Below are 26366 nucleotides of genomic sequence, written 5' to 3'. Positions count from 1 at the left end.
TATATATTCCAGTAATTGAATCAATTTAAATTGAGTGCTATCATTAAAAACGCTCTGCATATCTTAATATACACTTGACACATCATATAGCACTTTCAAAAGTTAAGCGAAACGTTGTCTCCACCAACAACCGGGATCAAAGGTGTAAAAGCTCCAGCATCTCACAGAGTGTGACGCTGTCAGCGCAGCACATCATCTCTAATTCCCTCATCTTGGAGCTTGTGCATGCACACTCAAAATACAAGTCCTGAAGTTCTCATTGTACAAAAAAGATGAGCGCTTCAACCTTGACTTCATTTGTAATTATTAGTCCACTTAGCAAATAAAAGATACCACTTGAGATGCAGAGATTTGTAAAAAGGGCAGAAAGGACTCCTGCAGGTGAAGGACGGCATCAGTTACTGTTAGAGAACATCCATAGATGTGGTGATCTGTTGCCCGTCTCGTTGTATTTTACACACACTTAAAGCCATGTTCATACCAATGTCACGGCATGGTGTGTGTGGATGGATGGAGGTGGCAGTAACCTTTCACTCCTACATACTATTTGTATTTGTATGAGCTGATGTTTTAAACACCCTGGCCCTGGCTTCTCTCCCCTAATGCAGCTCCAGTCCTACTGTTCCCCCTGGTCCCAGTTATCCTCTGTAACACCCTATCCCAAATGAGAGTAACAAAAAGAGGCTTTCCACACATTCATGGCAGTCTAGCTTTTAATGTTGGAAAAACTGAAAATGTTCCAGAAATTAATAAATTGGACTTTGACTTGCAGATTGGATAATTTCACAGCATATTGGTGTTTCTTTCATCCATATGCCTCAATCTCAAAGACTTATTATCTCTTAAAAATGACTTTATTAAGAATAACCTATCATCTGTCTTTGTTCCTCTTGCTCCTGTTTTTGCATAATTGTACACACTTCAAAATTAATCCCCTTCATTTTTCCTAGTACCTTCTTTCCTGTCTGTTCTGTCTTGGTGCAGCACACACACACACACACACACACACACACACACACACACACACACACACACACACACACACACACACACACACACACACACACACACACACACACACACTCTAACCCACTAATATTGCTTGGTATGAAAATGACAGGATGGAATGTCTGACATTTTCACCTTTACTCACTTGGTGTAGTGTTTATAACAGTATGGAACATGTTTCCCCTAAGACTATGCTGAGGTGCATAGAGTATCACACTTTGCATGGTGGTGTCTGTGCAAAGGTCCATCTGAACTGCTGAAACTAATTGAATCATGGCTACCCTGGGGCCACCAAGGAGCCAGTTAACCAGCAAATTACAGACTAGGAACTCTCCTCTCATTTACACCAGCTGATCTGTGTAAGCACAAGACATTGTGAACACAACAGGGAAACCACAGATATATTTAGTCTTTTGCCTTTTTTCTTGACATAATGACATGTCTTTTATGTAGTATTTATTGAAAAGTTCTTCTTGTGTTACAAATGTCTGCGCTAGTCCTCCAAACATATTGACAATCTGACACATGCATGAAGCCAAAGAGCTCATTCACCACACCACTGTTTTCTCCTTTTCAAAGTAGTTGTCCTCCATGTGCTCTTCTGCAGTAATGGTTCAGGGACATCAGAGGATCTCTTCTGGAAGCTGGATGCTCTGCAGACCTTCATCCGAGATCTCCACTGGCCAGAGGAGGAATTTGGCAAACACCTGGAGACCCGACTGAAACTGATGTCCAGTGACATGATTGAGTCCTGTATTAAACGGTATGACATTGTTTAAATGTTACTGCAAGCCAACAGCACTGAGTTGTGTTGTATTCGCCACTGGATAGTGTGTAAAGTGGTTTTCAAAACATCAACTAATGTATAGTTAGTTAGAAGACACTACTTCAGGTTTTTACAAATTTCAGATAGAAAGCGGATGACTGGACGAATCTGGCACACTATGTAATTTCACTGGCAAATAAATGAAGCTCAAATAGGTAAATATGTAGTCTTCCAAGGAAGTTGTGAAATAAGCAGTGATAGAAAAATATTGGATTTTACCTCATCACCTTACAGCCAGATGACCCTGAGCTTCTTTTGATCTTTGCTCACAATACTGGTGAATAGACTGGCGTCCTTCAAATTAATGAAACAACAGTTTTTTTTCTTCTAATCACAGCACCATTGTAAAGTTAAGGATGTGATCAAATTATGATTTGTGATATGTGCTATATAAATACATTTTGATTAATTGATTGATGATAAATGTTTGTGGAGATGACTTTTAAAAAGTCTCATGTATGGCCTCAGTAATTTTAAAAACCTGTTCACAGCCCTTTACATTTCTGTCCCTCTCTGAAGGACACGAGCTGCATTCGAGGCCAAGCTTCAGAGGAGCAGCCGGGCCACCGACTTCCGCGTGCCACAGTCCATCTGCACCATGTTCAACGTAATGGTGGATGCCAAGGCCCAGTCAGCCAAGCTGTGTGCCATGGACCTGGGGCAGGAGGTAGGAAAAGGCATAGGAGACTGGTTCTCTTTATAACCCAGGGGGACACAAATTGAAGCTGCCATTTAGTCCTTAGGCACAACATGCAGGTCCTGAAAATTATTTGTTGGGATTTTGAGTGGCATTAGCAGATAAAGGTGTGAAAGTGTTGTGTTTTTCACTGTTACTTGAAAACATCTTTCTTACTTTGTTTCTTACATCTTTTGCACCCCTCACATTATTTTACATGTTCCATGTCCCCTCTTTCTTTTCCCTTTTTCTGCTGCTTTTATTCTCCTCTCTGTCTTTTGAAAGTTTTTTAGAGACTGGGTAAGTGTGGCTACAAATTCAATTGAAATCTCACCCTCCAGTTCCCAAATGTATAATTAGTCATCAGTTTTCCCTGTCTGTCTTCCTACACTTGAATTGTTTGGATTTCATTAGCATATGTGTAGATAGCATTGAATATACATGGGATAGAAGTGATAGATCTCATATTTCACAGAATCCCGAGACTGATACCAGTTACTAACGATTAATTAATTATTGCATAGTCCTTTGCTGTTCTGTTGGCGCTACAAGGCTAAACAAAAGGATTCCTCACAGCAATGCTGCCTCTCAGTTTCCATTTGTCTTATGGTCCCTCTCTGGGCCGTGATTTATTTGAGAAAGAAACAAAACAAGAATTTGGTAAACTAAACGATATAATAATTTAAAAAATTATAGCAATCAAACATAATCAAATACAATACATAGAATGTTTGATAAAATGAAAGATGGATACATTCATTAATAGTCAACTTGTATATTGACCTCAATATCTCTTCCATCCTTACAGTGGACTCCTGAGCCTTTTAACTTTCCATACACATGTCTTGTGTAAAATTTCCAAGACATTTAACCTAAGGTTACACAAATTTTTCATTTTAGCTAACGACTCTGGTTAGTTCTTGTCACAAAGTTTGCTAGTACGAATGTCAACTCAGAATAAAGATACTACAACGTTTTCAGACATAACCTCCGGAGACACTCCAGAGAATTGGAGGCGGACCTCCTCCAGAGGTTTCTATGCACACATGAACAATGCAACGGGAGATTCTCTGCTCAGAAACATTCACAATAGCAACAAAGGAGCAGAAACTCCGTAGAATCTAGGTTTTTCAGTGCATGTCTTAAAGAGGCTTATCTTATTGGTACAGACTCTCACTATGTGGGAAGAAATGACAATGTTGCCTAAGTCTAAATATCAGTGTTTCTGTAATGCCACTGTGCTGTCCTTAATATGACTCATAATGTTAAGTCATATATTCCCACAATAAGTAAAAAACTGATAAAGAACTTTGGATGTTCTCTGTGATTTAGTCTTGGCCTAGCCAAGCCCTAGCTACAGTGATCACATAATGATCCACATGCTGCTTTCAAACTAATTAAGATTAGTACCTGCTCCTGTTTACAACCTAATAAACAGATCGTCAACATCACAACATGCTATGTTTGTTTAGAGCTCTTAAGGGTTCAGATTACTCTCAGATCTGTTCTGGTCACACACTGTAAATTGACTGGTAGTTATTGAATATAAGTACAACTACAACAAGGAGCAATAACAATTTTCAAACAAAAGTAGCCCTTCCAACTCTAAGTCATCTTACAGTTACAAGTAGTGATGTGTGATGACCTTGTTGGCCTCACAATGAACTTAATACACACACTCATTGTGTTAGCTGAAAATGACATGACATGCTCAGTGCATACTGTGGCAGCAGAGGGTCTGCAATGGCATTTGAAAGTGGAGGCCATAAATGAGGAGTACAGTTGCAATCAGAAATATTTAACCCCCTCACCTCAATAGTCATTATAGTGATGTTGATGAAAAAGAATGACAACAAATGACAAAAAACCTCATTAAACAACAAAAGATAATTATTGATACATATGAGTTATTTTGACAACAGAAGTTGACTTAACTTTTAAGTTCAAATGAAAATTGTATAACTATTTTAACACATGTGCATGTGCAGTATTATTCAATCCCCAGCTTCAGTACTTTGTGGCGCATCCTCTAGCTTTTATAACTTCTAACAAACGTTTTAGGTAAGTGCGGACAAGCTTCTTACACCTCTCGATTGGAATCTTTGCTCATTTTTCACATGCAAAAGCCTCTAGCTCAGTGATGTTTGATGGATTACGTGTTGTACCTGCCTTCTTTAAATCCCACTTTAAGATTTTCAATCGGATTTAAATCTGGTGACTGAGAAAGCCACTCCAGGACATTCCAGGATCTTTTTCTCAACCAAGCTTTGGTTGACTTGGAGTTGGGATTTGGATAATTGTCTTGCTGGAAAGTCCAATGATCACCAAGGTTTAATTTTTCAACAGAAGGCATCACATTCCTCCTTAACATGGCCTGGTATTTCTGAGAATCCATGATGCCAGGTACACGATCAAGATTGCTAGTTCCTGCTGCAGAAAAACAGCCCCACATCATCTTTGACCAGCCTCCATGCTTGACTGTGGGGATGGTCTTCTCCTTGTCATAAGCCTTTCGCATGCCATACATACCACTGCTCCATACGTCCAAACAGTTCCAGTTTGGTTTCATCAGTCCATAGAACTGTCACCCAAAACTCAGTCGTCTTGTCCAAATTCCTCCTGGCATATTCTAGTCGACTTTTGATGTTCCTTGTGGTCAAGAGCTGAGTGTGTCTTGAAGCCGGCCACGAAGTCCTTTTTTATTCAGTGCACGTCTTATAGTTGCCACTGACGCAATGGTACCAGCCTTCATCAGGTCATCCTGTAGGTGTCTTGCAGTCACAGAGGGGTTTCTCTTAGTTTTTCTGACTAAGTTGCTGAGGGCCCTTGATGAAATGTTGGGCTTTCTTCCACGGCCAGGCAGGTTTGAAGCTGCTCCATCAGTTTTAAACTTCCTTATAATGTTCCCAATTGTGTCTCTTGGAATATACATTTTTGGGGGAAATCTACTTTTACCCAAGGCCCTTCAGGTGTGATGAAATAATCTCCTCTCTCAGCTTTTGTGCAAACTCCTTTGTCTTTCCCATGATTGCAACTCACTGTGAATACCTTCATGGGTGGGGTTTATATATGCATCACAGCTGACGCCAGTGAAGGATCATTATAGTGTTTCCAAAGGCTTAATTATGTTTCAATTTCACTTTAGGCCATAACAACTGTCAGATAGCTTTAAAAACAACAATATTATATAGGTGTTGAATAATTGTGACATGGCTATCTTAACAAAATATACTGTTACACACAAATACCACATCATGCATTTTCCGTGTCAATTTTGTGTATCACTCAACTCATAAAGAAGTAATTCGAAGCAGAATCTTGCTCTTTGAAAAATCTTTTATTGATAAATTCTTAAAATCCTTTGGGGGTTGAATATTTCTGATTGCAACTGTACCTACCTGCGTGTCTTGTGCACTGCTCTGTACTAATAGGAAAGAGAGAGACATAAATCTGAGTCTGTGTATTTAAGCTGTAGACCTCAGTCAGCTGCACTGGTGTGGCTAAATCATTTCTCACATTGGTGGATAATTCTCTCTTATGCACTTGTGAGCTAAATGCTCAAATGCTAAAGTGCAGCTGGATGTTAGAGAGAGCAGCTTTGCAGCACATGCTGAATGAAGTGAGAAAAACACAGAAGAGCAACAAATCATCAGTATTTTTGTGTATTTTTGTCAACATCATATTCACTCCTTTCCATAGTTATGGATCATTACATGATACATTACATTACATTACATGTCATTTGGCAGACGCTTTTGTCCAAAGCGACTTACAATTAGTGCATACAACATACCATCAGTCAGCTATGATAACACGTCACTACAGCCTCTCAACGATTTCAGAAACAGGAAGTGGCACATTTAATTAGCTTGTCACTTACACATAGTACTTGTCCTAACGACACACCATTGACATTGCCAATCCTATTTTTAAATCCAGGGACCCCCACAGAGCCAGGGACTGAACACCCATAAACATAGGATTGCTGAGAAAGAACAACTGTCTACTTGACTTACCTCAAGCAGTTTTATTTTACATCACATGCATTCAAGCTTAAGAGTGAGACACGACTACCCTACATCCAAAAGAGCAAACAAATTATTTTTGTGTAGTTTTTTATTGATAATGGTATTTAATCTATATGTTTGATTTGCACATATGTGCCTGAAACAAGGTTGTGCAATAACACGCAGTTTGAACATGAGCAAAAAGTTATGCACTTCCTCTAAATATTGACATTGATATAGTATGTGAGCTTGATTATGTTGTTGTAATCCACATTTCATTTTTTTGGTTGCAACATATATAATTGTTAATGCTATTATCCTTCTCATCATATCCAAACTAAAATAAATCTAGGGGGAAAAGGGCAATATTATCATTGTAGGATGGTGCTGTTTTAAACAGAGGATAGTCTACAACTATAGCAAAGTACACATTTTCATGAACTTTTGTAAGATTGTCAATTGTGTCTCTTTAATGTCAGACTGTGGTTTCTTAAAGTGAATGAGAGGAATGACATGTTTTCTTTTAATTTTCTTCCTCTGCAGAGACAATACCATTCCCAAATTGATGATCTAATTGAGGAGACGGTGAAGGAGATGATAACTCTGCTGGTTGCTAAGGTACAACATAGTGCACTACACATTCAAACCATGGATGAGCGACTGTGAACATTTCCGGTAGGAAAGAAAATGGCCAGAGACAGTTGTAGAATGACTTATGACTGATACAAAAAGACACATAAACAGCTAGAAAGAGACTCAGAGACACTGAAAGTGACCAGACTGAGACACAACATAAAAGAGGCTGAAGCTGCATGATAAGGCTGGACTTACAGCACATTTACATGGCTTTAAGCTGACATCGACATGACTCAGTGCTACAGTATACTAACTGCACTACATCAGAATGAGGACGTGACAGTTGCTTGCGTGCATTAACTATGGTTTTTGACTTTTCATTGTAGAAGGCAGTTAACCATTTTGTTCTATTCTCTTTTGTCATAGTTTATGGTCATTCTAGAGAGTGTGTTAGCCAAGCTCTCCAGATATGATGAGGGAACACTCTTCTCCTCCTTCCTATCTTTCACAGTAAGTAGCACATATGTAGTTTCATCACCACCTTCCTCGTCTTACCAAACCTCTTCAAATAGATTAATTGCCAGCTTTATTGGTGCTTATTTAGTTTTTCCAATGCAGTGCATTGGGTGATTATGGGTATAATCTGACAACTTGGAAATGTATCTAAATGACTTATCTGGAAGTGAAGACATCACTACTTTAATGTTTACTGGATGACAGTCAACAAACCTTTGTAGTGTGACATGTATACATGTCAGTGGAGTTAACTAGGTGGTTAAGATGGGTTAACAAAAAACTGTCAAAACGAGACTGGAATTCACATCCACATTTCTTTCTGTGGTTTACACAACAAAAGCCTCTTGGTCAGTTAAAGATGATGCTTTTGGTTAATGTAAACAGGTTTTGTCAGATATTTATTTATTTATTTTGTAACAGTATTATATATACATTAAAAACATATCATTCATTATGCAAATACCACATGTAATCCACCCACAATCAATTTTGCAAAACACATTTGATATTGCAGTTTGGCTGTAGGCTATAGATAAATAATTATAAAGAGACAGGGTAGGGCAAAGCCATTTCCAAGTTTTAGTTTGAATTACTACACTTCTAAAAAAAAAAAACTTCTTTTTTTTATCCAAGTGCTTTAAAACACAACAAAATAACAGTGAAATTAAAAACTAGACAATTTGTTTTAAATATTATTATCACGACCATCACCAATAACAGTTATAATTACAATAGCAACAACAGTAAAACTATTAACGACACAATAATGTCGGCAAATTGAAAGGCTTGTAAAACTAATTTGTTTTCACATGACTTTTGAAAATGTCTATTGAGGGGGGAGAATCAGATGATGGGAAGATGAGAAATCCAGAGTTTAGGGGAGATACAGAGGGTCCTTGATCTTGTGACAGAAAGCAGTCCCCTTCAGATGATCTCAATGTTGTGACAGTGTGGTATGGGGATGGTAGCTCTGAGATGTAATAATAATAATAATAACTTTATTTGTATAGCACTTATCTAAACAAGGTTACAAAGTGCTTCACACAAGAATCTATGGCAAAAATGAAGAAAATGGATTGTAATATTCTGTTCAGTCCATCTTAATCTTTCATGCCAATGTTTATACAATTTGACAATTTTCCTGTGCACCAAACAGCTTAACAGCACAGCTGGTTTCCCACTGTATCACAAAAGCCAGGTTATTGAATATGTGAGTGCACTTTTCCAGCTAGAAGTGTCACCACAGCAGCCTTTGTTCTGATGAGTGGAGCCACAGCCGGAGACTGACAGTTTTTCACCTCTCTCTCTCTCTCTCTCTTCTGTCAAGGTGAAAGCTGCTTCAAAGTATGTGGATGTACCTGTAAGTGAAACCAATTTATCTTTCTGATTCTCTTCTATATATTTACATGATGGGACAGACAATGTATTAGAAGGAATTGTCATGAGGTTAGTGACATAAAAAAAAAGAAGTAAAACAGGCAGGAAAGCCAATGTGCAGAGGTTCGTTAGTCATGGGTTGACAGATGAACTCATTAAATCTGTAAGCACTGTTGCAACAGATTTGTCAGTCTCTGGCGATTTTGTCTTGTCTGTTGTCCACACGTTTTTGTTCCAAACATCGAACTGCTTTCCCTCACCTTTTGCCTTGATCGGTCTTTGGTAGTAATTTTTAGCTGTGAGATGTCTGTGTCACACATGTCTAAATCTTCAAAACCAGAATCAAAGAAGTGGGTTTGAAGACGTACATGTGTGATGCTGAACTTTGTGAGCAGCATACTATATAACTGGTGAAATTGCGATCCTTGATCAAGTTTGAAGAAAATTCATGTTGATTGGACAAAACTGCAAGTTTTTGTATAATTAATGGGAATTGGTTGAAATCTCAGTAATAATTATTTAAATTGCAACACCACAACATCGAGTAACATCAAGGAGAAACATTATTGTGTTTGTTTCAGAGAAATCTTTAAATGGTAGTGGCGATGTGTAGTTTCTCAAGACACTCTTTCAGGTCGTCCTTTCATCCCCCGATAGCAGAAGGCGGATGAACAATTACATGATCTTGTTTAAAATGTAGCTTTAGATTTTTTTTAGATTTGATTAAAAATCTCTCCAAGAACAAGGGTTAGCGTACAATTAGAATACACTTTAAATGATCATTCCTATGAAAATCTTCTGTTTTTTGATTCTCCGTCTCGTCCCCACTGCCTCTCGCCCCCCTGTTCTGTGCACGAGTGTGACAAGCCTTTTTGCTGATTGGTTGAAATAGTGTTATGCTGTCCGGGTCGTCCAGCTTTCTTTGTTTCCCAGAATACAGAGCTGGGTCTGTGTATTTAATCCAGATTTAGTTTTAGCGCACACAGAGCACACAGCTGGAAGACCAAGGAGTAACAGAATTTGACAATCGAATTAATATAGCGTACCTTTAAGGGTTAAATTATGGTCTTTTACATGTCATTTTTAACTTTAAACAAAGATTTTAAGGTGGTTTTAGGGATTATAATTAATGCACTTTGTTCTCTCGTGATGCATGTGTGTTTATATGCGTTTCTTGTGAATGTACAAATATTTGACCGTGCTTTCACATGTCGACTCATCATCCAGATTGTAATGGTTGTCATATTTTCACGTCAAATTTTCCTGTCTTACTTCGCCCAAATGTCCATTCATATGCATGTGGCCAGACACTGACAGCCAGCCATGCCTCGTGCCTCTCTCTCTGCAGTATACATTGTGAGTCCATGTTGGACAACACATGCCCACTCTACTGTTATTGTAGCAGCGGGGGCGGTGTGTGTGTGTGTATGTGTGTGTGTTTGTGTGTGTATGCATGAGATCCGTATAAGCTGCCAACACTTTGGCCGCATCAACATGCCAAATTTCAAATGCCTTGTCAGTGAATGTGACGAGGCAATGTGTACGCTGACAGGGGTCGCAGTTTCCAGCACAGCACGTTAATTATGTCCTTAATGTCCAAAATTTGTTTCACTGGTGAAAATGACACTCATTTACACATTGTAACACCATTGCAGATGTGTTAACTAGGTTTAGTAGCAGTTAGTGATTAGTTCTTTCCATAACTTTTGGAATAAATGTCAGTGGGAGAAAAGCGAGAGAAAAGGTGACACAAAGGTTAACAGTGTTGTCTTGAAAATGGTAATGTCAGAAAGACAACGCAGGTGCCGTTTACAAATACATTCTTCTCAATGAATATTTAAGGCATCAGAATGGCAGGCCTCCTAACAATCTGCTTTCCCCATTAAACCCAACTAAGTGTCTGCAGCACCTCTGTTCACTTTGCGCATGCACAGACTGTAAGGGTTGGGTTTCAGCCCAGCTCAGTTTCTGACAAGAGCTGGCTAAAGAACATACAGTAACTGCCCTCGAGCCGGCCCAGAAGATGATCTCCTTTGAATTTTGACATGAAATGTGTAAAATGTATTGTATATTCTGGAGGCCCTGATATAATGTATCCAAAAGCTGAAAATCAAATAACTAATGTGCTATATTGAAAATTACTTAATTGTTCACATTGTACGATCTACACTCCTCTATTGATCTGATTAATTATTATAGTATTTATAATATTAGACTTCACTGCTAGATGCTACTAAATCCTGCTGCAGATATTAACATCTTAACAATACCTGTCATAGAAGCTCATACAGCATTGTTGATATGTTGTCATAGCTTTTATTATATTGAAGCTTTGTTTTGTTGCTGTATTTGAACAAATCTTATTATTATTATTGAAAATGATGATAGTGATAACGTACATATACCATTTCCTTTAAAGTTTGGTGTAACATGTATTTTATCTTTGGAACTTTTTGGATCTTAATTACAGTTGACCAATAACTTAATTATCTTTCAAGCAGGTATCTCAACGTCTCTGTCACAGTTTTGTTAAATTTTTAGTTATTAGTTTGAAAGGAATATATATATATATATATATTTTTTTTTTTCAAAGTATGTTTTCATTAGTACTATACAAAATATTATTTCAACCCTGAGCTGACTGAGCAAATGTCTTGTTCTCTTTTCCTGCTTCCTCTCTTTTACCCTGTGCCTTGTAGAAGCCAGGGATGGATGTGGCTGACGGTTATGTAACATTCGTCCGTCATTCCCAGGACATGCTGCGGGAGAAGGTCAACGAGGAGGTGTACATAGAGAGATTATTTGATGTAAGTAAACCATAGCACCTCCACCACCAAAGAGGGATTTAGTAGCACAAGGTTTAATTTACTCCAGGAGATTAAAAATAATCTCTGACTTGGGTTCAAATCAGGTGAAACTAAAGTCAAATGATAAGATCCAGGTGACAACATTTTGATGTTAAGTGTAGATAATTATTACTTTCTTCATAATTAGATAATAATATTTACGATGTTTTGTGATTAATCTTATTATATTCTGATGTATTGAGTATGTTTCAGTTCATTGTTACAAGGTAAATTAAAACTAGTTTTGTTTTGATGGACCTGTAGTGGAGTCTGACAAAAATGTGAATCCTTATTTAACAAAGTCAGAAGTACGTTAATCATTTATCTCGGTCGTGCAGCTTCATGTCTTTCTGGTCTTTGCGAGTCACTTGGTGAGACTGACTGTACTGATGCAGCAGTGTCTGTTCCACCAGCTGACAAACTGTAATCAAACCAAGCTGTAATCAACTTGCAAAACAGTCTCATGACACTGTTTGCCTCCCTAATGTGAGATGAGGTCAAGTAACACCAACAAAATCAGTAAATCTCTAAGCCTCGCTGCTAAGTCTCCTCTTGGGTCAAACTGGCTGTTGTCTCCCCAAATGTGTTGTAACAATCCCTGCAGCCGTTGCAGCTCTCTGTGTATCCATCTCTGCTGATCTTTTCAAAATCAAACTCTTGAGTTTGTATGCCACCGTCCTTCTTCGTTTGCTCCTTTGTCTCATGGTGTTTCTGTGCAGTGTGTGCGGATCTTGAGGAGGGATTATCCTCAGCGGTGCTCTCTCTTTCTGAGTCAGCAAACAACAGTTAATCAACTGAAAAAGAGGCACAAAAGGTGGCTAAGTAAGTTGGCTAAGCTCCATGTTTACAAGCAGCCACCCACCACAGATTCTGTCCACATTTTTTGGGCCTTACAAACAGGTTGTCTCATCAGCTAGTTTTGCAGAAGGCATCAAAACTGAGGTTAAGGATTACTCTATGAAAACATAGAGTCGGCTCTATTTGAGGCCCAGCTCCCTCTGTCTGTGCAACAAACACTAGCCATAGCACAAAATGGAAATAGGGCGCTCACTAAGATAAGATTGATACTAGTCTAGGTCCTGGGGAGGATTTGTATGCGCTTCATTTAGCAGAGAATATCTCAACTGTTAGAGACTAATATTACCCCACTGAACAACGTGGGATGTGTGCCAAAATCTCTATCCGGGACAAAAGTCCTGAAATAACCACAATAGGTGACATTATTATCACACTACAGGTGAATATGACTTTTTTTTCCCTTTATAGATATCATCATCAATTTCTACCAGATTAATCTTCATATTAAGAGAAGTACTTTTTGTATTACACTTTGTCTCAAAAATACTCTTGAAGCTCCAGATTTTCATAGGTGATCACAATGTTTACAGTGTAAGAATTCTGGTTTGATATTTCTAATTGTGTCTCTGTAGATGTCCAGGGTGGATGCTGTGTGTGTGTGTGGGGGGGGGATTATATATACAATTGTATACAAACACGGGACTTTTTTTAAAGAAAGAAAACAAGCATTTAATTGATACACGGACATCTTATATCCAACCTTGCTATTACCATTGGAGCGTTAACTTAAAGTGAAAATTACAAAACAGCAGATGTATTCCCTGTTTTGCAAGGTAACACTTCAGGTCCAGGTACTGGTAGGAGTCCAGGTATGGGGATGATGAGAGCTCATTCAGTGATAGGATTTTTACAACTATTGCCTCCCTTGCATTTGCAGTACTTGCAACAACGGACACCAGCTACCCGACAGGGACATCAATTCTTGTGTGCACACTTGCCACATGAACAGGGATCTGGCAAACCTTCAGGTTTTGAGATGAAAATCTCAGGGGCTAATAAACTGCCCTTTCTTACAAAACCATAAGCATCTGCATTTAAGATTGAGGTGGCATCTGTAAATGGTGCTTGGATCCAAAGCTGCTGTTGACAATAGGCGCTTTTCTTGCATTTGTTGAGGTGCAAGCGGTCCTCTCAAAGTCCATCTTGAGGACATTACTATCGAACGCAGCAATGCGCAGGTCGCCAAATATCTCCATGTCTGTTGATGGTTTGAGACATTTGACCAAGAATGTTTCCGCCATTTGTATTGCACTCTCTGTTAGCTGTGGACAGTTGAAATTGAGAATCAGAGAAGAGTTGTCTGGTTTGCGGACAGTGTTCAGAGCTGCAAGTTTAGTTGAAATTTTGCTGGTTGTATCACACCCAGTCAGCACATGTAGTGCTTGGAGGCACTGTGTGAGCTCTTCTCCCAGCGCTTTGCAGATATCATGAAGTGGTAATATTGATCTTTTCACTCCTGAGTTGCGGATAAGCCAGAGCTCTTGGAGGCTTAGACTTCTCCAATTGACTGTTATGTGGTATAGTAGGCACACAAAGAAATCTGTGTCACCCGATGACAGTGTCAGTGATGTAGATCCTGTACGGTGACTTAAAATGTCCTGCATATGGAACATCATCCTGTCATCAGCTTCCTCGTGTGTGCAGTTGAGCTGAGGGAATGGAGTAGCACTCGCCGCTGACACAATCCAAGGTATAGTGGTTTGGTGCCTTTGTAATTGGTGGTCAGCCACTCAACATAGAATGCCTGAAAAGCAGTTTTGCCAGTCGAAGATGAGCAAGAATTCTCTAATACCACTTGAACATTTTGGTTTGGTGATATCACATCAATGACAACCAGGATTTTCCTCTTCTCTTCCTCTCTCCATGTTTGATGCTGTCCTCTCGGTAAGTATCGAAAACAATATGGATCTCATCACAGTTGCCTCCAGCTTTGGTGACCATAATTGTCAAAGCAATAGCAAAGTCGTGGAGTGTCTTGATGGGTGGATCAGGTTTCTTTAAGGAGACCTTTCTAAACCAATGCCATGAAGTCGATAATGATGACGTGTGTTGGCGGGTGGGTATCTGGACCTTTTTATATCTATTTGTTGACACAACTTCAACAGCTCAGTCCCAAGTTGTGGTTTGGCGCTCTTCCTCAAGTAACCGTCTTTGTCAACCAAGAAGAATGCAGAGTTGGTGATCTCATGCTGGAGTAGCTCCTCAACTGTGAACCCTTGGTGACACCCATACTCAATAAACAGCCACGTGCTCTGCTATGACCTCAGGTCACTAGGGCTGCCAAGTAAGCTTTTGTTGAAAAAAAAGTTGGAGGTGATGACATGTTGACAGCAATATTTAGAACAGCTAGGAAATGTAAGCTTTTAAAGTTTAGGTTAATAAATGACTGGCAATTCTTGTATGTTGCTAGTTGTATGTAATAGGTAATAGTTGTAACTTTTTTTAGCCATTTTATTTATATCAAATCAGAATGCTTACACTTTTCTATGACCTTATAATCATGGTCATTGTGAACATTGTGATCACCTCAGAAAATCTGTACTTCAAGGGTTTATGTAAGCATATTTAATGAGATATCGCCTCATTTGCATATTTTAATTAAAAAAAAATTGACAAAGTGTAATAGAAAAAGTATTTCTCTTAATATGAAGATTAAACTGGTAGAAATTGATGATGATATCTATAAAGGAAAAAAAAAGTCATATTCACCTGTAGTGTGATAATAATGTCACCTGTTGTGGTCATTTTCAGGACTTTCGTCCCGGAAAGATATGTTGGCACACATCCCACGTTGTTCAATGGGGTAATATTAGTCTATAACAGTTGAGATATTCTCCGCTAAATGAAGCGCATACAAATCTTCCCCAGGACCTAAACTATACAGAAAAAATGCTGCAGATATTTTAAATACGTTACAGATTTCTGGTGTATGTTGCCTTGACGATTCTTATTTACATAATGGATATTATGTCGTTTGAAAGTTCTGTGTTTAGGTCCCTGGTCTGACGAAACTGAGCTACAGCAAATGCAGTACAAAACTCTCAGATCTTGTAACACCTCTTAACACCAGACCAACTCATGTTTGCGCACTCTCACAGATGGGTCCAATTCAGACCATTTCCATCTGTCCTGAAACTGGAGGGGCCAATCACAACCATGTATCTAAAGTGGATCTGGTTTTGGAAAATGAGTGACAGAGGAGCGCCTCTAAAGAACTTCCGATTAAAACCAACGTGGCTTCAGCTGATGTGGAAATGTAGAGACAGAAGCCTATTAAACCAACTAGGCTGATTTCTTTTTTCAAGAACAACAAAACATGAAAAAAAAAATACTCCGTGCAGGAAATGTAATGCAATCAGGAAACAATTTGTACAGTAATTTGAGCTCAAAGATGAATGGGGATAATCTTTGAGCTCAGAGTGAAGACGATCACACAAACATGTTTTCTCCAACTCAGAGTCAGAAAGGAAGTTCTCTCTAAGCATCTTGATAAAGATATAAATGTACCTTTGTCTCTTCACGTTGGACTGTTTGCCCACAGACAGAGACTTGAGAAGTCTTCATCTTTCAATTAATCCACTTCACACTTGCTGTGTCGTGTTTTCTTTATGTTTTTCTAATTGTATCTTATAAACAATTATTAATGGATTATTCTTGTTTAATTTTATGGACAGACTTGAGTTTCTTGTATCATTTCATGTTCGCTTACTCTAAGTTTAGAAAATATAGATACATGTTTTTAACCTGCGTAGCAGATCTCACTTAAATCAGTAAGTGGAAAACCAGAATCGATCTTAAATGACTCACAGGTTATTTTAAATTAATGAATAGCTTAATCACATGTAAGGCAAATCTAAGAAAAATAATTAGCTGCAGCTTCCATCATCTGTATTTGAGTGAAGGCTGAAGGGTGGAGGAGCTGAAACAACTGAAGCTGGGAAAGACCATCATGCAGGTTGTGTATTGATGTAATTGTCAGCACCATATTCTGACTGTATTTCTCCTTGTTAGAGTCTCTGCTGACTCAACAGTTGCATCTCTCGGTTCCTGCCTTTGTGTTGGATTGAGGCCTTGAGGTGGAAAGTGTCTCCTGTCCTCTTTCTTTGTGCTCGTCCTGACGGAGAGGTGACCGGTGCTGGATGTTTGCTGTTTGTTACCCGTTGCCTCTCTATGTTACCACTTTCCCTCACAAAAGCATTTCTGCCGGGATCCATCTCACCCCTGGCTTCTCTTCGTTGTCATTCCGTATCAGTTCTCCTTGCGGCCGATGAAGGTGTCTCTGGCTGCTCCTGCAGCTCTGTTGTGCTTTTCTTGTCACTCTACCCTTTTTTTTTTATCTCTTTCTTGTCTTTTTCTGGTTAAGAATGGAAACACACAAGATGGTGCACTGGTGACTGCAGCCTTTGAGGAAGAGTTGTTTTTGTATAGATAGTCGTTACCTGCATGCCTTTCATACTGTAGTTTGTCCTGGTTAACTATTAACCTTTTATAGCTTATTATACTGTATAATAATTATTCTAATAATAATAATAATAATAATGATAAGAAGAAGAAGAAGAAGAAGAAGAAGAAGAAGAAGAAGAAGAAGAAGAAGAATCCAACTTAATTCAGGAAGCACATAGGCCCTAAAGTTATTTACAGTAAAGTCAAAGATTTACTGACTGGCAGGTGAATCTGGAACCATTAGTAAGGCCCTGCCAAAGGATCTTAAGCAGTGATCACACTTGTATGAATTTGATGGATCAGAGAAGTAGTCATACATACACTCCTGATCAAAATCTTAAGACCAGTTAAAAAATTGCATGAATTTGCATTTTGCACTGTTGGATCTTAGGAAGGTTCTAAGTAGAGCTTCAAAATCCACATTTTTCTCAAATAGGCTGTTCATCAGCTGATCAAAAGTTTAAGACCACAGCCTTTAAAAGCCAAAATCTGTGCAAAAATTTGGATTCCATGTCATTTCCTGTCAAGTAATCACACTGTGAAGATCTCTTGATGGCAAAGGCAAAAAAGCTCACCGTCTTTGAACGTGGTAGGATTGTTGAACTGCATAAACAAGGCCTCTCACAACGTGCCATCGCTGCTGAGGTTGGACGCAGTAAGACAGTCATTTTGCATTTCTTATAAGATCCTCAGGGTTATGGAACAAAAAAATCAAGTGGTAGACCCAAAAAAATCTCACCGGCGCTGAGCCGGAGGATCCGAATGGCTGTCCGTCAAGACACGGGACGATCCTCGTCCCAAATTAAGGCCATTGCTGGTGCTGACTGTAGCCCAATAACCATCAGACGGCATCTGCGAAGGAAGGGCTTCAAAAACAAGAAACGTCTTCAAGGGCCACGTCTCCTTCAACGCCACAAAATTGCCCGTTTAGACTTTGCAAGGGAGCACCAAACATGGGACATTCAAAGGTGGAAGAAAGTTTTATTCTCTGACGAGAAAAAATTTAACCTTGATGGTCCTGATGGCTTCAAACGTTACTGGCATGAAAAGGAGATGCCACCTGAGATGTTTTCTACGCGGCACAGTGGAGGGGGCGCCATCATGATCTGGGGTGCTTTTTCCTTCAATGGAACAATGGAGCTCCAGGTTGTGCAGGGGCGTCAAACAGCAGCTGGCTATGTGGAGATGTTGCAGCGGGCATCCCTCATCTGTGTGGTAATGACTGGGTTTTTCAGCAGGACAACGCTCCAATTCACAATGCCCGTCTGACCAAGACTTTTTTCCAGGAGAATAACATCACTCTTTTGGACCATCCTGCGTGTTCCCCTGATCTTAATCCAATTGAGAACATTTGGGGATGGATGGCAAGGGAAGTTTACAAAAATGGACTTCAGTTCCAGACAGTGGATGCCCTTCGTGAAGCCATCTTCACCACTTGGCGCAACATTCGCACTAGCCTTTTGGAAACACTTGCATCAAGCATGCCAAAACGAATTTTTGAAGTGATCAACAATAATGGTGGAGCTACTCATTACTGAGTCAGTTTTTGACACTTTAATTTCTGTTTTAGGAGTTTTTTTTTTTTTTTAGCTGTGGTCTTAAACTTTTGATCAGCTGATGAACAGCCTACTTCAGTTAAATTGTTGTTTTCAATAAATTGCCTGCTCACAACTTTTGGGCTCTTGTTCCCATTTCTTCTTTTTGTATTTTGAAACTCTGTTTAGAACCTTCCTAAGATCCAACAGTGCAAAATGCAAATTCATGCAATTTTTGAACTGGTCTTAAGATTTTGATCAGGAGCGTATATCATCAGTTCTAAAACTCATAGCTGGTCATTTAGTGGTAGTGAAGGATTTGGTAGCTTTTTTTGTGTGAAAAGCCAGACAGCAGCATTGTGTATGTTGATGTGTACTTTAGTCATCTGACCATCAAAAGACGAAAAGACGACAGACAAAATGTAAACCATAAGCCTCTGTTTTAACACAGTCCGATAAACTACCAAAACTTGTTGCGAACATTGCCTGATGCTCAATACATAGTATTACAGAATGAATCTGAATATTCCTTTTAAAGGTTGGAATATCGAAGGAAGGAGTGTGCCTAGTTAACCTGGAAAGTACTGTATCAGGACCAGCTTGTTCTGGAGCATTCAGAACAAGCGTGCACGCACACCTAAACGCATTTTTCACTTTATAAATCACAATCCACCTGGAAACAGTGTACTTGGATCTGCCTCATACTATGCCCTGTACACGTCCAAATTCAACCATATATGGTCAATGCAAAGCAACTCATAAATATTCAATTATCATGCTGACCAATGGGTTTCCCCGGCGAGTCGTGACAGAGTCACGGCATCAAGTGATGACAAGAGGAAGCAAAATTCTTAGACACTGACATTGAGTTGTTTGTTAGTGAGGTGGAGGTGAAGAGTGATTTTATGAGACAGGAGTGATGTTGTTAATAAAGTAAATACACTGATACACTGCTTCTGCTGCAGATAAAACAGTGAGTGAGTGTGAAGGGGACAGAAAGAACGGAGTCTGAAATAAATACAAAGAAATCTAATTCAAAGGTGGAGGCAAAAACATAATCTCTTCACACTGTCAGATTGGAGGGAACCTGTTGTATTGTTTGTTCGTATTTAAATCATCCAAAACTGCAGGATTATTTAATTCAGAGACAACTGTGATAGCCACAATCTATAGAATTTAACAGAATAATTTTTAAATGCTTGTGTTTGTATTGGGATGGTTCTGTTCGATCTGTGTGATTCAAGATTCAAGATTTTGTATTGTCAAATGCACAACAATAACATTAAGCAGTCGCTGGCAGTGAAATGCTTGAGTCTCAGTCTCTGTTCTAGCAATGCTCAAGTAATTACAACCTATAAAATAAAATAAAATAGAAATAGAATAAAATAGAATATCAAAATTTAAAATAGAAAATAAAGTATATCTATCAAAATATATATATAAACAGCTGGATACTGGACTCAGTTCAGCTCAAAGATCACAGATCACAGAAAATATAATGGTCAGTTCTTTATATACAATGAAGACATCATGTGTAAACGTCATTGGAACATATTTGATTTTCAGTTGTTCCCAACACATGTTCAATCTATTTCATATTATTTTCTAATTATTCATTATGGCACAGAAGAAGAATACACTGCAGTAAACATCAGATGAGTAGTGATCAGTTAAAAGCAGATGTTATTGAACCCCCTCTTAGAGTGTTACAGGCCACCAAAGCAGATACCCTTGTTTGTTTGTGTGTGTGCGTGCGTGCGTGTGTGCGTGCGTGCGTGCGTGCGTGCGTGCGTGCGTGCGTGCGTGCGTGCGTGCGTGTGTGTGTGTGTGTGTGTGTGTGTGCGTGCGTGTGTGTGTGTGTGTGTGTGCGTGTGTGTTGTCCTCTTGAAATAAGGTCAGGATGGACCCTTAATCTTTGCTTTGTTAGGCGGCCCCTCCCTTTCCTTGGCGGACTGGTGACTTAATTTACTATATCTGTTTCCCTGGTGAGGATTACAACTTGTGTCCCATACACACTCACAATGAGTCGGCTCGTTACATAGAACTATTGTCCCATGGCTCGTTGGTTTAAAATAGCATTCTTCATGCTTTTTTTAAGTTTGTAGTTTTGAAATCAGGTTACTGCCTCCATCTTATCATGGCACTTTGTCTGCTATTTTATTTTAGAAATCCAGAAAACAGAAAAACGTTAATGTATAAACCACATAATTTTAAGAAGGTTCAAGAAGAGTGTAAAGAGGGGAAAAAAGGTGTACACAAGAAAGTAATCAGCAACTAAAACAACACGTGCTTTGAAAACAATTTTCACCCAGCTTTATGTAATCCAGTTTTTATTTTTAAATAGTAAAAAGACATTTTATGACATTTTGGTGACCCACCAGGACACATTTTTATGCTGGTTGACAAGATTAAAGTCTTTAAATCTTTCATTGGGCCATAATGCAGAATGAAAGGCCACCATTAAGTATCCTGGTGCCATAAAAGTTGACTGTAAAGAGATTACATTTCAAATCACATCATCACATAAAGTGCTTTGATCGTGCTTTGTTTCACACATCCCTGCCAAGTTTGAAGATACACACACATGCGGTGTTTGGAAGGAGAGGAGTGGGAACACAGGCTACACAGAGACACTTTGCATGAATTTCCTTTGAAATTTAGGTTTCTTAAACATGGTTGGTTGTGATTTCCACCACAGACAATAAGCCTGAGGTTATGTGTCATTTTAATTGGGGTTAAGGCATGCATTTATCTCAAGAAGTCTACTAATATCAGCCATTGTAAGAAGATTATTTCTCTGCCGCCTGTTCATTTCTAAATATGTGTCAACACTCACAATTTGATGTCTAGAGTGACAGCCGTCAGGCCCATATGTGGTCTAATGCTGATAATGCTAAACAAACAACAGCATGTCAGGAAATGAATCATAATCTGTGAAATATTAACTAAAACTAATACCGATGTTCTGACATAGATTTATGGATAGGGGTGCTTGGCAGAGCAGGATATTTTTAATTGATATTTGACCCACTTCTCTGACCAATGAGGGGAAAATGCTTTGCACTCGTTGTTTTGCACCTTCATGAGAATAGAATGTGCTACTTTTCAGTGTTTGAATCAGATTTGCTTTATGCCATTTTACTAACCACAATCCTGGCTTGCAATCCAATCATGGTATAGTTTTAATATAGGAATTGATCTATAGGAGGTGTCTGTAGCATCGTGATTAAACTCCCGTGGAAATCCCCTGCAGAGAGGCGGCTCCTGCTAAGTGACTTTTCATATTTTTGAGCTGCTTCTGTTAAGACCTGGTATTTACATCCATCCTGGGGTATCTGATCCCAAGTGGACAGCTCTAAGTATGACAGTGGCATTAGAATACGTGCTGAATGTGTCCCCAGTGACCACTTGTGATCGGATCTCACTTCCCCGCTCTATATGCAAATTGTCCTGTAAGTCAATGGCAATGATGTTGTTTTTAACCACTTCACGTTACAGATGTGTCCACGATCAATGTACGTGTGTGTGTCTGTGTGAGGAGATAAACAGAGAGAGAGGAGAACCAGGAGAGGCTGATCAACTCAGTGTGTTTACATTTACAAGGAGATTAGACACATTGAGAGAAATTATTTACTCATTTGAAAAGTTGGAAATCCACACGTGATGGCAAGAGTTAGTTTTGTGGTGGTGGTCAGTTACAGCTTTTCCCGATTGCTTAAGCATGATTTTCAAAACAGGGGCCGGTGTTTCGAAATACTACACACAATTAGCACAACCACACACACAATCAGCAGAACACCTCAGATCCTTTGCAAAATGAAACACTCTTGTAAAAACTATACACCTATTTATCAAAATCATATTTTTTTCCATATGAAACACACACGTTTCATTCAACTCAAATCTGTTTGAACCAGTTACACACTGCTGTTACAATTTTAGCAATTCTACTTATCATTGATCTGTGATGCCAGGACCAGCTTGCAATTCTACTTATCATTGATTAGAGTGCTGTAAGTGAAGTACACAGAGAAAGTGCAAATATATAATAAATTCACCAAACATTACACAAGACCGATGCTGGAGAATGATGAAAATATAATCTATTTCTCTCCATATACCCAAATCAGTCAACATGTCAAAATGGAGAATCACAACAAAACATGTCCCAGGTTCCATGCTACTACAGGAGTGTGCATAACACTGTAAGCTCAGCAAATATTAGACAAGCAGAAAATGCTGTATCCAGTACAGGTTTCAATGAAGGGTACCTGAGCCTGGGGCCGGAGATCGTAAACCCTCCACCGCCATGCCGAGAAAAGCTCATTGATTGGGTTTAGAGACGGAGAGTATAGTGGAAGGTATGGTACTGTAAACTGTGGATGGTGTTGAACCAGTTCTGGACCAGACCAGATTGGTGGAATGACCCATTGTCCCAGATGACAATGTATTGCATCTGGTGCATGTGGTTTACTACTGTGACGATGTTGAGCAATCGGTCCAAAAATGGATGAGAATGTGAGGTGTGTTGTAAGGGCCCATATTGGCGTGACGGAGGAGGACCCCATTCTGTGTAATGGCAGCACAAAAGGTGATGTTACCCCCACGTTGCCCTGGGACATTGATTATAGCCCTGTGGCCAATGATATTTCTGCCTCTCCTTCTTACTTTTGTCAGGTTGAACCCTGCCTCATCTATGTAAATGAATTCATGTGGGATTTCCTCAACATCCATCTGTAAAACTCTGAAATATAGTCAAAGACAAGATTGTGTAGTTCAGCATAGGTCTGGTATACAGTACATTTACATTATAAGGTTATGTGTGCAGTATGCAACATCACAGTGCTATAGTTAGCAATACATACATCCACATACTCATGCTGCAGCCGCAGCCTTCTACTCCTCCGTGGATTCCCCCTCTCACCCTCACTCTTCTTCTTCTTTGAGCACAAGCTCCATTTTGGTTGAAGACAGGTGATCTCAGCTGATGCATTTGTATAGTGCTTAAACCTGATTGGTGTGTCTACAATTGAGCAATCATGTGTTTAAACACCTGATGGCTGTGTTGAACCACTTGGCTCATAGGGGTGATTTGACAGGCAGTGCTTTGGAATTGCAAGGAAGTGACATCTTGATATACTTCTGTGTCCAATCGACACAATTGTATTTACTGTTTTGCAGATGACTGTGTGTATTGTTTTGCAAAAAATTTGAGACTGATATCAGGTCTGTCTTCAGGTTTTGACCAAGGATTTGAATCAGTGTTAAACAGGAAACTAACTCTATCCTCACAAGGATAGGGAGGGCCATGCAAGTTAGTCTATCTAGTCTGCAGTATGTGTATATCATTACCTTGTCCTTGGGCTAGCCCATCTTGTTGAGGTTACAGTGTAAGGGTGTGTAACAGTGTGGGTTACCAGGGCTGTAACTTGAAGCCACACTGTCCTTGTTTCGTTATGGGAGAGCAGGCACGTGCACAGACATTTTGGGGGGCAGGTGCTCAAACCCCCAAAAAAGGGCACCCATCGCCAAAATTATTTATGAAATTATCAATAATAATAAATAAATAAAAAATACTGTACGATATTTTCAACTTATATATTTATTTTTGTTAATAAACTAACTAAAATTATCAATTTGAATAAATAAATGAATAACAGGCAAAAACAGACAAAACAAGGCCATATTGAATAACCAAATAATATGTTAGGGTTAGGGTTAGTGATGCGATGGGCTCCTCTGGACCAGGTAGGGTTACTGATTCTCTCTCATCTGTTTTACAAGTTGATGGCCTGATCCAAGATAAAAGAGAGCTGCTACCCTGAGCTGCTTGCTGCAGTTCCCTGTCCTTCTGCTTTTGGAGTCTCTCTTTTCTTGGCATTATGCCGCAAATTTTGTAAAGGGGCCCTTTTCTCATCCAGGGCAAAAGGGCAGGTGCTTGAGCACCACTAGAGATCTATCTGTGCACGTGCCTGTGGGAAAGCAATCATGACAGGAAACAAAGTGCATAAGCAGTGGACACTGCGAGCTGCACCATGCATGCACTGTTTGTGGTCAGAACCTGTCTCACTCCAGCGGAAGTGGGCTGAGTGTCCAGTATAGTGTCTTCAGGACTGCATCTGTACTTTGTTGATTCGTTTTACTGCTGGCTTCATCAAACCTTGACCTCCACTGTGCACTAGGGCACTTTGCAGCTCAGTGTCAAACAGTGAGGGTGAGAGTAAAGAGTTAATGTTGGCAGCACAAGACGAGATGTCCAATGCTTAAGTATCAGGTTTCAACTCAACCGAACAGCTAACGGTACACTTAAAACTTTCTCTATGTGGCCAGCCTCAGCTCTGTTTCTAGCCATCCAAAGGATGGAATGAGCTGGTGATGAAGATCACTGGAATCTGACCAGATGTCTCATTTTGGTTTGGCCTTCATGGTCTAAGCTGCCCACGATGAGCCAGTCTCTGTAGGCCATCCTCCGAAGGATGCAGCCCCTGAATTGAGACAAAGCTTATGTTAGCTTAAGCTGCTTTCAGACATGCCCTGAACTCCGGAGATTCTCTGCAGTTTCTCCGGAGGAGGTGCCTCTGTGAATGCAAATGTCAAAGTGAGAGCCTCCGGATTAACTCCGGACTTTCTCACCTGGCCCCCTAGTATAAAGTCACAGACTCCAAAGTGAGCACACAGCCATTCTTTACGCTGCATAGACAGTCTTGTGTCAGATGTTTAAGGCTGGTTTCTTCATTAGTTGGTATTTTGTATAACTGTTTGTGTTTTTTACATTTCACAGCATTGTTACAAAATTCAAATGGACTGAAATCGGCATTTTGTTAAGGACATGTGACATGTGTGTGTGTGTGTGTGTGTGTGTGTGTGTGTGTGTGTGTGTTTGTGTGTGTGTGTGTGTGTGTGTGTGTGTGTGTAGGGAGAAATTAATTTGGTTCCCCCTCTACACCCTTCCCCCCTCCCCTCTCCGGTTTAGTTCTTGAAAGAGTGGCTGAAGAGGCCCGGATTAAAACAGATGTGCTTAAATGATACTGGAGGGGGACTTAGCACGGCACAGCCTGGGGATCATTGATTAAAAAAAGCCATGTCTTTAGCCTGAGACAAATCCAGTCCTGCACTGATACACCACAAAGAGAGCAGGAAGGAAGAGTAAGACAGAGATGGTGCTGTATAACAACTAAATCTTACCCCCCAATACCCTATCCCCTTCCACACACACACAAACACACCCTACCCCCCAGGACTAGAGTCGCTGGAGATACTGGGATTACGCAGGTCAATTATACACTTAATCTGCCTTTGCCCAGAGGAGATTAGGAGCGCGGCTCATTGATTGATTTGAAGTATTTCCTTTGACCTTGGGTAGTTATCAGATTCACAAGCGTGGCAAAATTGCACTTCTGTGTGACGAAAGTTAAAGCGCTTTTTAATCGCTGCTGCTTCTCCTGTCTCGCTCTGCTTACCAACTCCTGGACGACTGGGAGGAAGCAGAGTAAGGGCAGGGGTCAGATTGAGTTGCTGATTGGGGGATTTGAGATTGTTGTCGTCGTTGTACTTTGGTCATGGCGGCTGTGTGTTTGCGGTGGGGGGGGCGTAGTTGTATAAGAAATACCAGCAGACTACTGGGTGATGGAGTTGCCGTCATACCACTTGGCTGTCCGGGGGGAGACTTCACCACTTTGCCGGCTCCGGTCACGAACT

At 39.8% G+C, this 26366-nt stretch overlaps 1 protein-coding gene across 3 annotated transcripts in view; it reads left to right on the top strand.

Annotated features, from left to right (window-relative positions):
* cadpsa (Ca2+-dependent activator protein for secretion a) overlaps positions 1–26366 on the top strand; it is a 175196-nt gene that overhangs the window by 128741 nt on the left and 20089 nt on the right. For all 3 annotated transcript variants that reach the window (XM_053441612.1, XM_053441620.1, XM_053441627.1), the window contains exons 20-25: positions 1616–1771; positions 2354–2501; positions 7061–7135; positions 7520–7603; positions 8937–8969; positions 11686–11793. In XM_053441612.1, the coding sequence (XP_053297587.1) occupies positions 1616–1771; positions 2354–2501; positions 7061–7135; positions 7520–7603; positions 8937–8969; positions 11686–11793 (604 nt within the window). The remainder of the gene's footprint in view (positions 1–1615; positions 1772–2353; positions 2502–7060; positions 7136–7519; positions 7604–8936; positions 8970–11685; positions 11794–26366) is intronic.

Source organism: Pleuronectes platessa, chromosome 2, assembly GCF_947347685.1.
Source record: "Pleuronectes platessa chromosome 2, fPlePla1.1, whole genome shotgun sequence".
In the NCBI taxonomy this organism is placed as follows: Eukaryota; Metazoa; Chordata; class Actinopteri; order Pleuronectiformes; family Pleuronectidae; genus Pleuronectes; species Pleuronectes platessa.
The sequence above is the reverse complement of the archived record's forward strand: the minus strand, read 5'-3'. Positions and strand labels throughout refer to the sequence as shown.